Source organism: Pleurodeles waltl, chromosome 5 (assembly GCF_031143425.1).
Source record: "Pleurodeles waltl isolate 20211129_DDA chromosome 5, aPleWal1.hap1.20221129, whole genome shotgun sequence".
In the NCBI taxonomy this organism is placed as follows: domain Eukaryota; kingdom Metazoa; phylum Chordata; class Amphibia; order Caudata; family Salamandridae; genus Pleurodeles; species Pleurodeles waltl.
The window spans coordinates 1665193367-1665208347 of record NC_090444.1 but is presented as its reverse complement, the minus strand read 5'-3'; the positions used below and the strand labels follow the sequence as shown (position 1 = coordinate 1665208347).

The window sequence follows — 14981 nt, the reverse complement described above, 5'->3', positions numbered from 1 at the left end:
TTGGGGATTTTCAACATGTCAGGAGAATCTCTGACCCTATTTATGTTGCTGCCACCATTGATGGGTCCTAGGCCCATCTCTTGTCTTTCCCTCTCTATGGCTAGGATCTGTCTTTCCAAAGCCAATCTTTTGGCCATCCTGGCTAACTGGATGTCCTCTTCACTGGGGCTATCCTCAGTGATTTCAGAGGTGTTGGTCTCTCCTGTGAGGGAACCAGCATCTCTGACTATTATTTTAGGAGTCAGGGTTTGAGGGACCCTGTTCTCCCTAGATAGGACTGGTAGGGGGGAATTGTCCTCCAAGTCACTATCCTCTTCCTCTGAGTTGCCACCCTCAGAGGGGTTGGCCTTTTCAAACTCTGCCAAAAGCTCCTGGAGCTGTATTTTGGTAGGTTTGGGGCCCATTGTTATTTTCTTTATTTTACAGAGTGACCTTAGCTCCCTCATCTTAAGATGGAGGTAAGGTGTGGTGTCGAGTTCCACCACAGTCACATCTGTGCTAGACATTTTGCTTCTAAAAGTTGGAATACTTTTTAAGAATCTACAACTGGTTCTAGAATCTAATTCAAACTTTTACAACTTTTTAAACTCTAAAAGAAATGCTAAACAGGATCTAACACAAGGCCCTAGCAGGACTTTTAAGAATTTAGAAAACTTTTCAAATTGCAAAAATCAGTTTCTAATGACAATTTTGGAATTTGTCGTGTGATCAGGTATTGGCTGAGTAGTCCAGCAAATGCAAAGTCTTGTACCCCACCGCTGATCCACCAATGTAGGAAGTTGGCTCTGTATGTGCTATTTCAAAGTAAGGAATAGCATGCACAGAGTCCAAGGGTTCCCCTTAGAGGTAAAATAGTGGTAAAAATAGATAATACTAATGCTCTATTTTGTGGTAGTGTGGTCGAGCAGTAGGCTTATCCAAGGAGTAGTGTTAAGCATTTGTTGTACATACACAAGACAATAAATGAGGTACACACACTCAGAGACAAATCCAGCCAATAGGTTTTTATATAGAAAAATATCTTTTCTTAGTTTATTTTAAGAACCACAGGTTCAAATTCTACATGTAATATCTCATTCGAAAAGTATTGCAGGTAAGTACTTTAGGAACTTCAAATCATAAAAATTGCATGTATACTTTACAAGTTATTGACAAATAGCTGTTTTAAAAGTGGACACTTAGTGCAATTTTCACAGTTCCTGGGGGAGGTAAGTTTTTGTTAGTTTTACCAGGTAAGTAAGACACTTACAGGGTTCAGTTCTTGGTCCAAGGTAGCCCACCGTTGGGGGTTCAGAGCAACCCCAAAGTCACCACACCAGCAGCTCAGGGCCGGTCAGGTGCAGAGTTCCAAGTGGTGCCCAAAACACATAGGCTAGAATGGAGAGAAGGGGGTGCCCCGGTTCCGGTCTGCTTGCAGGTAAGTACCCGCGTCTTCGGAGGGCAGACCAGGGGGGTTTTGTAGGGCACCGGGGGGGACACAAGTCCACACAGAAATTTCACCCTCAGCAGCGCGGGGGCGGCCGGGTGCAGTGTAGAAACAAGCGTCGGGTTTTCAATGTTAGTCTATGAGAGATCTCGGGATCTCTTCAGCGCTGCAGGCAGGCAAGGGGGGGATTCCTCGGGGAAACCTCCACTTGGGCAAGGGAGAGGGACTCCTGGGGGTCACTTCTCCAGTGAAAGTCCGGTCCTTCAGGTCCTGGGGGCTGCGGGTGCAGGGTCTCTCCCAGGCGTCGGGACGTTAGGTTCAAAGAGTCGCGGTCAGGGGAAGCCTCGGGATTCCCTCTGCAGGCGGCGCTGTGGGGGCTCAGGGGGGACAGGTTTTGGTACTCACAGTATCAGAGTAGTCCTGGGGTCCCTCCTGAGGTGTTGGATCGCCACCAGCCGAGTCGGGGTCGCCGGGTGCAGTGTTGCAAGTCCCACGCTTCTTGCGGGGAGCTTGCAGGGTTCTTTAAAGCTGCTGGAAACAAAGTTGCAGCTTTTCTTGGAGCAGGTCCGCTGTCCTCGGGAGTTTCTTGTCTTTTCGAAGCAGGGGCAGTCCTCAGAGGATGTCGAGGTCGCTGGTCCCTTTGGAAGGCGTCGCTGGAGCAGGATCTTTGGAAGGCAGGAGACAGGCCGGTGAGTTTCTGGAGCCAAGGCAGTTGTCGTCTTCTGGTCTTCCGCTGCAGGGGTTTTCAGCTAGGCAGTCCTTCTTCTTGTAGTTGCAGGAATCTAATTTTCTAGGGTTCAGGGTAGCCCTTAAATACTAAATTTAAGGGCGTGTTTAGGTCTGGGGGGTTAGTAGCCAATGGCTACTAGCCCTGAGGGTGGGTACACCCTCTTTGTGCCTCCTCCCAAGGGGAGGGGGTCACAATCCTAACCCTATTGGGGGAATCCTCCATCTGCAAGATGGAGGATCTCTAAAAGTTAGTCACCTCAGCTCAGGACACCTTAGGGGCTGTCCTGACTGGCCAGTGACTCCTCCTTGTTTTTCTCATTATTTTCTCCGGCCTTGCCGCCAAAAGTGGGGCCTGGCCGGAGGGGGCGGGCAACTCCACTAGCTGGAGTGTCCTGCTGGGTTGGCACAAAGGAGGTGAGCCTTTGAGGCTCACCGCCAGGTGTGACAATTCCTGCCTGGGAGAGGTGTTAGCATCTCCACCCAGTGCAGGCTTTGTTACTGGCCTCAGAGTGACAAAGGCACTCTCCCCATGGGGCCAGCAACATGTCTCGGTTTGTGGCAGGCTGCTAAAACTAGTCAGCCTACACAGATAGTCGGTTAAGTTTCAGGGGGCACCTCTAAGGTGCCCTCTGGGGTGTATTTTATAATAAAATGTACACTGGCATCAGTGTGCATTTATTGTGCTGAGAAGTTTGATACCAAACTTCCCAGTTTTCAGTGTAGCCATTATGGTGCTGTGGAGTTCGTGTTTGACAAACTCCCAGACCATATACTCTTATGGCTACCCTGCACTTACAATGTCTAAGGTTTTGTTTAGACACTGTAGGGGTACCATGCTCATGCACTGGTACCCTCACCTATGGTATAGTGCACCCTGCCTTAGGGCTGTAAGGCCTGCTAGAGGGGTGTCTTACCTATACTGCATAGGCAGTGAGAGGCTGGCATGGCACCCTGAGGGGAGTGCCATGTCGACTTACTCGTTTTGTCTTCACTAGCACACACAAGCTGGCAAGCAGGGTGTCTGTGCTGAGTGAGAGGTCTCCAGGGTGGCATAAGACATGCTGCAGCCCTTAGAGACCTTCCTTGGCATCAGGGCCCTTGGTACTAGAAGTACCAGTTACAAGGGACTTATCTGGATGCCAGGGTCTGCCAATTGTGGATACAAAAGTACAGGTTAGGGAAAGAACACTGGTGCTGGGGCCTGGTTAGCAGGCCTCAGCACACTTTTAATTGTAAACATAGCATCAGCAAAGGCAAAAAGTCAGGGGGCAACCATGCCAAGGAGGCATTTCCTTACACAAGGGTAAAAACTTTGATCCCAAAAAGGCCTGGTGTCGAAACTGTAGTCAGTCTGGACACCAAACTGGAGACAAGGCCTGTCCCAAGAAAGGTTCCACTCCAAACTCCAATCCAGGTAACACTGGAATGGCTAGTCTCCAAGTGGGATCAACAGTGTGCCCAGAGCAAATCAGGGTCCACACTGAAGCTACTCTAGTCTCTGAGGGTGGGGTGGATTTAGCCACACTAGCTGCCTGGCCGCCTAACATGCAAAAATACAGGCAGCAGCTCCTTATTAATGGGACAAGTGTAGAGGGCCTGAGGGATACAGGTGCCAGTGTCACCATGGTGACAGAGAAACTGGTTTCCCCTGGCCAATACCTGACTGGAAAAACCTATACAGTCACCAATGCTGACAATCAGACTAAAGCACATCCCATGGCAATGGTAACTTTAGAATAGGGAGGGGTCAATGGCCTGAAACAGGTGGTGGTCTCCTCAAACATCCCAGTAGACTGTCTGCTTGGAAATGACCTGGAGCCCTCAGCATGGGCTGAGGTAGAACTAAAAACCCATGCAGCCATGCTGGGTATCCCTGAACTGGTGTGTGTAAAAACAAGAGCACAATGCAAGGCACAGGGTGAAAAAGTAGAGCTGGAGTCTGGAAGAAAGGCCCAGCCTACCAAGAGAAAAGGAAAGTCAGTTGGGAAACCAACTGCAACACAGTCAGAAAAAGAGAACCTCTCTTCTCAGGAAGAAGTTCTGCCCTCTGAGGGAACTGAGCCTTTGGAACTGGAACCTTATCAGGTTGAGCTCTTAGGCCCAGGGGGACCCTCAAGGGAGGAGCTGTGTAAGGGACAAGAAACCTGTCCCTCTCTTGAAGGCCTTAGGCAGCAAGCTGCTGAAGAGTCCAAGGGCAAGAAAAATGGAACACATAGGGTCTATTGGGAAGATGGACTCCTGTACACTGAGGCCAGAGACCCCAAACCTGGTGCCACTAAGAGAGTGGTAGTGCCTCAGTCGTTCAGAGAGTTTATTCTGACCTTAGCCCATGATATTCCCCTTGCTGGGCATTTGGGACAAACCAAGACGTGGGAGAGGTTAGTCAACCACTTCTACTGGCCCAATATGTCCCACAAGGTTAAGGAGTTTTGCCTCTCCTGCCCCACCTGTAAAGCCAGTGGTAAGACAGGTGGGCATCCAAAGGCCCCCCTCATTCCACTTCCAGTGGTGGGGGTCCCCTTTGAAAGAGTGGGTGTGGACATAGTTGGTCCACTAGAACCTCCCACAGCCTCAGGAAATATGTATATCCTAGTAGTAGTGGATCATGCTACTAGGTATCCTGAAGCTATTCCCCTTAGGTCAACTACTGCCCCTGCAGTAGCCAAGGCCCTCATTGGTATCTTTACCAGAGTGGGTTTCCCTAAGGAGGTGGTGTCTGACAGAGGTACCAACTTCATGTCAGCATACCTAAAACACATGTGGAATGAGTGTGGAGTGACTTACAAATTCACTACACCATACCATCCACAAACTAATGGCTTAGTTGAGAGATTCAACAAGACATTAAAAGGCATGATCATGGGGCTCCCAGAAAAGCTCAAAAGGAGATGGGATGTCCTCTTGCCATGTCTGCTTTTCGCTTACAGAGAGGTGCCACAGAAGGGAGTAGGATTCTCACCCTTTGAACTTCTGTTTGGTCACCCTGTAAGGGGACCACTTGCTCTTGTTGAAAGAAGGCTGGGAGAGACCTCTTCATGAGCCTAAACAAGACATAGTGGACTATGTACTTGGCCTTCGCTCTAGAATGGCAGAGTACATGGAAAAGGCAAGCAAAAACCTTGAGGCCAGCCAACAGCTCCAGAAGTTTTGGTATGACCAAAAGGCTGCAATGGTTGAGTTCCAACCAGGGCAGAAAGTCTGGGTTCTGGAGCCTGTGGCTCCCAGGGCACTTCAGGACAAATGGAGTGGCCCTTACCCAGTGCTAGAAAGGAAGAGTCAGGTCACCTACCTGGTGGACCTGGGCACAAGCAGGAGCCCCAAGAGGGTGATCCATGTGAACCGCCTTAAGCTCTTCCATGACAGGGCTGATGTAAATCTGTTGATGGTAACAGATGAGGATCAGGAGGCAGAGAGTGAACCTCTCCCTGATCTTCTGTCATCAGACCCAAAAGATGGCACAGTAGATGGAGTGATCTACTCAGACACCCTCTCTGGCCAACAGCAAGCTGATTGTAGGAGAGTCCTACAACAGTTTCCTGAACTCTTCTCCCTAACCCCTGGTCAGACACCCCTGTGTACCCATGATGTGGACACAGGAGACAGCATGCCTGTCAAAAACAACATTTTTAGACAGTCTGACCATGTTAAGGAAAGCATCAAGGTGGAAGTCCACAAGATGCTGGAATTGGGAGTAATTGAGCGCTCTGACAGCCCCTGGGCTAGCCCAGTGGTCTTAGTCCCCAAACCTCACACCAAAGATGGAAAGAAAGAGATGAGGTTTTGTGTGGACTACAGAGGGCTCAACTCTGTCACCAAGACAGACGCCCATCCAATTCCTAGAGCTGATGAGCTCATAGACAAATTAGGTGCTGCCAAATTCTTAAGTACCTTTGACTTGACAGCAGGGTACTGGCAAATAAAAATGGCACCTGGAGCAAAAGAGAAAACCGCATTCTCCACACCTGATGGGCATTATCAGTTTACTGTTATGCCCTTTGGTTTAAAGAATGCCCCTGCCACCTTCCAAAGGTTGGTGAATCAAGTCCTTGCTGGTTTGGAGTCCTTTAGCACAGCTTATCTTGATGATATTGCTGTCTTTAGCTCCACCTGGCAGGATCACCTGGTCCACCTGAAGAAGGTTTTGAAGGCTCTGCAATCTGCAGGCCTCTCTATCAAGGCATCCAAATGCCAGATAGGGCAGGGAACTGTGGTTTACTTGGGCCACCTTGTAGGTGGAGGCCAAGTTCAGCCACTCCAACCCAAGATCCAGACTATTCTGGACTGGGTAGCTCCAAAAACCCAGACTCAAGTCAGGGCATTCCTTGGCTTGACTGGGTATTACAGGAGGTTTGTGAAGGGATATGGATCCATTGTGACAGCCCTCACTGAACTCACCTCCAAGAAAATGCCCAAGAAAGTGAACTGGACTGTAGAATGCCAACAGGCCTTTGACACCCTGAAACAAGCAATGTGCTCAGCACCAGTTCTAAAAGCTCCAGATTATTCTAAGCAGTTCATTGTGCAGACAGATGCCTCTGAACATGGGATAGGGGCAGTTTTGTCCCAAACAAATGATGATGGCCTTGACCAGCCTGTTGCTTTCATTAGCAGGAGGTTACTCCCCAGGGAGCAGCGTTGGAGTGCCATTGAGAGGGAGGCCTTTGCTGTGGTTTGGTCCCTGAAGAAGCTGAGACCATACCTCTTTGGGACTCACTTCCTAGTTCAAACTGACCACAGACCTCTCAAATGGCTGATGCAAATGAAAGGTGAAAATCCAAAACTGTTGAGGTGGTCCATCTCCCTACAGAGAATGGACTTTATAGTGGAACACAGACCTGGGACTGCCCATGCCAATGCAGATGGCCTTTCCAGGTTCTTCCACTTAGAAAATGAAGACTCTCTTGGGAAAGGTTAGTCTCATCCTCTTTCGTTTGGGGGGGGGGGGGGGGTTGTGTAAGGAAATGCCTCCTTGGCATGGTTGCCCCCTGACTTTTTGCCTTTGCTGATGCTATGTTTACAATTGAAAGTGTGCTGAGGCCTGCTAACCAGGCCCCAGCACCAGTGTTCTTTCCCTAACCTGTACTTTTGTATCCACAATTGGCAGACCCTGGCATCCAGATAAGTCCCTTGTAACTGGTACTTCTAGTACCAAGGGCCCTGATGCCAAGGAAGGTCTCTAAGGGCTGTAGCATGTATTATGCCACCCTAGAGACCCCTCACTCAGCACAGACACACTGCTTACCAGCTTGTGTGTGCTAGTGAGAACAAAATGAGTAAGTCGACATGGCACTCCCCTCAGGGTGCCATGCCAGCCTCTCACTGCCTATGCAGTATAGGTAAGACACCCCTCTAGCAGGCCTTACAGCCCTAAGGCAGGGTGCACTATACCATAGGTGAGGGTACCAGTGCATGAGCACTGTGCCCCTACAGTGTCTAAGCAAAACCTTAGACATTGTAAGTGCAGGGTAGCCATAAGAGTATATGGTCTGGGAGTCTGTTTTACACGAACTCCACAGCACCATAATGGCTACACTGAAAACTGAGAAGTTTGGTATCAAACTTCTCAGCACAATAAATGCACACTGATGCCAGTGTACATTTTATTGTAAAATACACCACAGAGGGCACCTTAGAGGTGCCCCCTGAAACTTAACCGACTGTCTGTGTAGGCTGACTAGTTCCAGCAGCCTGCCACACCAGAGACATGTTGCTGGCCCCATGGGGAGAGTGCCTTTGTCACTCTGAGGCCAGTAACAAAGCCTGCACTGGGTGGAGATGCTAACACCTCCCCCAGGCAGGAGCTGTAACACCTGGCGGTGAGCCTCAAAGGCTCACCCCTTTGTCACAGCACCGCAGGACACTCCAGCTAGTGGAGTTGCCCGCCCCCTCCGGCCCCGGCCCCGGCCCCCACTTTTGGCGGCAAGGCCGGAGAAAATAATGAGAATAACAAGGAGTCGTCACTGGCCAGTCAGGACAGCCCCTAAGGTGTCCTGAGCTGAGGTGACTCTAACTTTTAGAAATCCTCCATCTTGCAGATGGAGGATTCCCCCAATAGGGTTAGGATTGTGACCCCCTCCCCTTGGGAGGAGGCACAAAGAGGGTGTACCCACCCTCAGGGCTAGTAGCCATTGGCTACTAACCCCCCAGACCTGAAACACGCCCTTAAATTTAGTATTTAAGGGCTACCCTGAACCCTAGAAAATTAGATTCCTGCAACAACAAGAAGAAGGACTGCCTAGCTGAAAACCCCTGCAGAGGAAGACCAGAAGACAACAACTGCCTTGGCTCCAGAAACTCACCGGCCTGTCTCCTGCCTTCCAAAGAACTTTGCTCCAGCGACGCCTTCCAAAGGGACCAGCGACCTCTGAATCCTCTGAGGACTGCCCTGCTTCGACGACGACAAGAAACTCCTGAGGACAGCGGACCTGCTCCAAAAAGACTGCACCTTTATCCAAAGGAGCAGCTTTAAAGACCCCTGCAATCTCCCCGCAAGAAGCGTGAGACTTGCAACACTGCACCCGGCGACCCCGACTCGGCTGGTGGAGAACCAACACCTCAGGGAGGACCCCCGGACTACTCTACGACTGTGAGTACCAAAACCTGTCCCCCCTGAGCCCCCACAGCGCCGCCTGCAGAGGGAATCCCGAGGCTTCCCCTGACCGCGACTCTCTGAAACCTAAGTCCCGACGCCTGGAAAAGACCCTGCACCCGCAGCCCCCAGGACCTGAAGGACCGGACTTTCACTGCAGAAGTGACCCCCAGGAGTCCCTCTCCCTTGCCCAAGTGGAGGTTTCCCCGAGGAAGCCCCCCCTTGCCTGCCTGCAGCGCTGAAGAGATCCCTTGATCTCTCATTGACTTCCATTACGAACCCGACGCTTGTTCTAACACTGCACCCGGCCGCCCCCGCGCCGCTGAGGGTGAAATTTCTGTGTGGGCTTGTGTCCCCCCCGGTGCCCTACAAAACCCCCCTGGTCTGCCCTCCGAAGACGCGGGTACTTACCTGCTGGCAGACTGGAACCGGGGCACCCCCTTCTCTCCATTGAAGCCTATGCGTTTTGGGCACCACTTTGAACTCTGCACCTGACCGGCCCTGAGCTGCTGGTGTGGTGACTTTGGGGTTGCTCTGAACCCCCAACGGTGGGCTACCTTGGACCAAGAACTGAACCCTGTAAGTGTCTTACTTACCTGGTAAAACTAACAAAAACTTACCTCCCCCAGGAACTGTGAAAATTGCACTAAGTGTCCACTTTTAAAATAGCTATTTGTGAATAACTTGAAAAGTATACATGCAATTGAAATGATTCAAAGTTCCTAATGTACTTACCTGCAATACCTTTCAAACAAGATATTACATGTTAAATTTGAACCTGTGGTTCTTAAAATAAACTAAGAAAAGATATTTTTCTATACAAAACCTATTGGCTGGATTTGTCTCTGAGTGTGTGTACCTCATTTATTGTCTATGTGTATGTACAACAAATGCTTAACACTACTCCTTGGATAAGCCTACTGCTCGACCACACTACCACAAAATAGAGCATTAGTATTATCTCTTTTTACCACTATTTTACCTCTAAGGGGAACCCTTGGACTCTGTGCATGCTATTTCTTACTTTGAAATAGCACATACAGAGCCAACATCCTACACTGACTTCCCCACAATAAACACTATAATTTAAATGGACCTACAATATACATAGCCAAATTAATCCACTGTCACTCCGGTGATTTTACAATTTTTAACAGATGCGGAGCAGTGAAATTTGACTATTTGCTGATGGCACACAGATCTCGCTCAGTCCACCAGAAAACTTTTCTGATCCTCTGTTTCATGGCCCTTACTTGTGCATGTTCTTCATTGGCTACATGTTCAGATTTAACAGCATATGGCACCAATACAAAGTCTTTCAGTTTATCATACAGTCTACTGCTTGTGCTTTTTCAAGAGTGGATAAGTATATTCATAACAGTCCATGGTTTAATTTTGTTTTTTGTTTTAAAACACAAAGTCAAATTGTTTAAGTGATGTTAAGCCATATTTTTTGTTTGTTATTTTTAATTTGAAAAATAAATATATTTTAAAATCTGTTTCAGTATATGTTGCATGCATGGTCATATTCTGCCTTATAAGCATTTCGCAAGAATACCCTAGAAGTCGAATTAGGATTATAAGAAGCTGTTCTTTAGTTCAGTTTCTACAACTAGTACCTTACTTAGATTTTGTAATTTGATTGTCATTATAGTTGGTAATTTACTTCTTTACAGTATTTATCCCAAATTATGGATTGCTTTTCATGTCTTTTTGTTGTTTATATAGGTACTTCGAGGAGGATCAAATCAGCGTCCTCTAACTCCAAATCAGGCTCAGCAAGGGCAGCAGGCAGAATCACTTGCTGCAGCAGCCGCTGCCAACTCTGCTTTAGCTTTTAGTCAAGGACTTGCAACAGGCATGCCAGGTAGAATTTAAACATTGTTTTTCAAATCTATTTTATCAGAGATTCCCCATTACAACATACCATACTTAGCTCACAACGTTCAAATTTTATTTTTTCTATCGTTTCGCTTTTCCCATTCTCTATCATGAAATCTTCTTAAATGGTTTTTAACATGTGATATATATCCTCTGATGTGCAAGATTACAAATGCTGCCAAAAGACACAACTAAATCATTAATTTTTTAGGCCCGATTTCTAAGTCACAATTTCCTTCTTCCTTTCCTTGTGATTTTTAATACAATAATAATGGCCATTAATTACATGAAAATTGCTCGAAAAGTAACCTTTACCATTTGCTAAATTATTATAGAGAAATACTGACGCTCAGGCACAATAGGTGTGTAGCTGCAGATACACATGCTGTGCACATCCCGCCATCTGGTGTTGGGCTCGGAGTGTTACAAGTTGTTTTTCTTCGAAAAAGTCTTTTCGAGTCACGAGATCGAGGGACTCCTCCCATTTCGGCTCCATTGCGCATGGGCGTCGACTCCATCTTAGATTGTTTTTTTTCCGCCATCGGGTTTGGACGTGTTCCTTTTCGCTCCGTGTTTCGGGTCGGAAAGTTAGTTAGAATCTCGGAAAAATCGTCGGTATTGTTTGTGCTCGGTATCGGGTTAGTTATAACAGATCGACACCGACTTTTGAAGAGCTCCGGTGGCCCTTCGGGTTTTTTTTTTCGATTCCCCCCCGTTGGGGCCTGGTCGGCCCGGCCACGTGTCTCTTCAAGGCTGATGGAACGGACCCCATTCCGCTTCTGCCCAAACTGCCATAACAATTATCATATACAGATCAGCATCTGGTCTGTAACTTGTGTCTGTCTCCAGAGCACAAGGAGGATACCTGTGAAGCCTGTCGAGCGTTTCCGTCGAGGAAGACATTAAGAGACAGAAGAGCAAGAAGACTGCAGATGGCGTCGGCGCCGACAGGACAAGGGTGTTTCGAGGAGGAAGACGAAAGCTTCTCCATCCATGAATCGGACTCGGACAAGCTAGATTCCGAAGAAACGCCGAAAACCGTGAATAAGACGTCGAAACATAAAACTCACGAGAAGACAACAAAAGCCCAGGGACGCCACCGCCAACAGGCCATGGCTTAACCCGAAAAATAGGTGACCGATCATCGGCACCGAAAAAGGGCATGCTTGTGGCGAAGTCAACCGACTCCGGTCGAGATACCGCCACACAGCAATCTCGGGCCCGAGACAACGGCTCCGAACAGATTCGGCACCGAGACAGTGGCACCGAAATGGTTCGGCACCGAGAAACCACGACGCCGGAAATAAAGAAGGTTGCCTCGGAGCCCAAAAAGGCGACCGAAAAGATTTCGATTCCGAAACATCCAGCCTCGGAACCTAAAACAGGTTCCTACACAGAGGAACAGGGATTGTCCTCCCAGATGCAAGGACATAAGTTCGGAGAGGAACTTCAATCTGTTGAGCCAGACTACACTCAAAGAAGGCTACATACAAAAAGACACAGGGAAGATAAGCACTCTTCCCCCAATTAAGATGAAAAGAAGACTTGCCTTTCAAGAAAAGGACAAGCAGCCACAGGCAAAGGTGGCAAGACAAACAACTCCACCACCATCTCCACCACCATCAATGCACACATCACCGGTAGCCACTCCACCACTGATGCAATCTCCGACTCATACTGCAATGAGTCAAGGTGATCCTGATGCATGGGACCTTTATGATGCTCCTGTATCAGATAACAGCCCAGACTGTTACCCTACAAGGCTGTCGCCACCTGAAGACAGTACATCCTACACGCAGGTGGTCTCAAGGGCAGCTGCGTTTCATAACGTCACCTTGCATTCAGAACCAATTGAGGATGACTTTTTATTTAATACACTCTCCTCCACTCATAGCCAATACCAAAGCTTACCTATGCTCCCAGGAATGCTAAAACATTCAAAACAAATATTTCAGGAGCCTGTTAAAGGCAAGCCACCACCAACAGACCCTGTTTATATTACGCAGCAATTAACACCAGATTCTGTGGTTGTTGGGGCAGCTCGCAAGAGAGCAAACTCTCATACCTCGGGAGATGCACCACCTCCAGACAAGGAGAGTCGCAAATTCGATGCTGCGGGTAAAAGAGTTGCAGCACAAGCAGCAAACCAATGGCGTATTGCCAATTCACAAGCACTTTTGGCAAGATACGATAGAGCTCATTGGGACGAAATGCAGAATTTCATAGAACAATTACCCAAAGAGTTCCAGAAAAGGGCACAACAAGTGGTAGAAGAAGGACAAAGTATCTCCAATAATCAGATACGGTCATCAATGGACGCAGCAGATACGGCTGCAAGGACAGTAAATACTGCAATAACAATAAGGAGACACGCATGGTTGTGTACGTCAGGATTCAAGCCGGAAATACAACAAGCTGTGCTGAATATGCCCTTTAATGAACCGCAGTTGTTTGGGCCGGAAGTCGACACTGCTATTGAAAAACTCAAAAAAGATACTGATACCGCAGAAGCCATGGGCGCACTCTACTCCCCACAAAGCAGAGGCACATTTCGCAAAACACCATTTAGGGGAGGGTTTCGAGGTCAACTTACAGAGGCCACAACCTCACAAGCAAGGCCCACTTATCAAAGCCAATACCAGCGGGGAAGTTTTCGGGGGCAATATAGAGGGGCACAATTCCCAAAAAATAGAGGAAAGTTCCAAAACCCCTCAAAACAAACAGTGACTTCCAAGTCACACATCCCCAACACATAACACCTGTGGGGGGGAGACTAAGACAATTTTACAAACATTGGGAGGAGATAACAACAGACACTTGGGTGCTGGCAATTATCCAGCATGGTTGTTGCATAGAATTTCTCAAATTCCCTCCAAACGTACCACCGAAAACACACAATATGTCAAAACAACATATAGATCTTCTAGGACTAGAAGTTCAGGCATTACTACTAAAAGAAGCAATAGAATTAGTACCAGAACACCAGAAAGGAACAGGAGTTTACTCTCTGTACTTTCTCATACCCAAAAAAGACAAGACTCTGAGACCTATATTAGATCTCCGAACATTAAATACCTACATCAAACCAGATCACTTTCACATGGTGACATTACAAGACCTAATCCCACTACTCAAACAACAAGACTACATGACAACACTAGACCTAAAGGATGCATATTTCCATATACCGATACATCCTTCACACAGAAAGTACTTAAGGTTTGTATTCCAAGGAATACATTACCAATTCAAGGTGTTGCCATTCGGAATAACAACTGCGCCAAGAGTTTTTACAAAGTGCCTAGCAGTCGTAGCTGCACATATCAGAAGGCAGCAAATACATGTGTTCCCGTACCTAGACGATTGGTTAATCAAAACCAACACTCTAGAAAAGTGTTCACAACACACAAAGTATGTCATAGAAACCCTCCACAAACTAGGTTTCTCAATCAACTACACAAAGTCACACCTTCTGCCGTGTCAAACACAGCAATACTTAGGGGCGACAATCAACACAGCAAAGGGGATTGCCACTCCAAGTCCACAAAGGGTTCAGGCATTTCACAATGTAATACAGGCCATGTATCCAAATCAAAAAATACAAGTCAAAAAGGTGATGAAACTCCTAGGCATGATGTCTTCATGCATAGCCATTGTCCCAAACGCAAGGTTGCACATGCGGCCCTTACAACATTGCCTAGCATCACAGTGGTCACAGGCACAGGGTCAAATTCTATATCTGGTGTTGGTAGACCGCCAAATATACACCTCGCTTCAATGGTGGAACAGTATAAATTTAAACCAAGGGCGGCCTTTCCAAGACCCAGTGCCACAATATGTAATAACAGATGCCTCCATGATAGGGTGGGGAGCACACCTCAATCAATACAGCATCCAAGGACAATGGGACACTCACCAAAAACAGTTTCACATAAATCACTTAGAACTATTGGCAGTATTTCTAGCGCTGAAAGCATTTCAACCCATAATAAGCTACAAACACATTCTTGTCAAAACAGTCAACATGACAACGATTGTAAGGAAATGCCTCCTTGGCATGGTTGCCCCCTGACTTTTTGCTTTTGCTGATGCTATGTTTACAATTGAAAGTGTGCTGAGGCCTGCTAACCAGGCCCCAGCACCAGTGTTCTTTCCCTAACCTGTACTTTTGTGTCCACAATTGGCAGACCCTGGCATCCAGATAAATCCCTTGTAACTGGTACTTCTAGTACCAAGGGCCCTGATGCCAAGGAAGGTCTCTAAGGGATGCAGCATGTCTTATGCCACCCTGGAGACCTCTCACTCAGCACAGACACACCGCTTGCCAGCTTGTGTGTGCTAGTGAGGACAAAACGA

The 14981-nt window shown here is 47.7% G+C and overlaps 1 protein-coding gene across 4 annotated transcripts in view; it reads left to right on the top strand.

Annotated features, from left to right (window-relative positions):
• Positions 1-14981, top strand: part of PUM2 (pumilio RNA binding family member 2) — a 783590-nt gene that overhangs the window by 283749 nt on the left and 484860 nt on the right. For all 4 annotated transcript variants that reach the window (XM_069235995.1, XM_069235994.1, XM_069235993.1 and 1 more), the window contains exon 10: positions 10473-10611. In XM_069235995.1, the coding sequence (XP_069092096.1) occupies positions 10473-10611 (139 nt within the window). The remainder of the gene's footprint in view (positions 1-10472; positions 10612-14981) is intronic.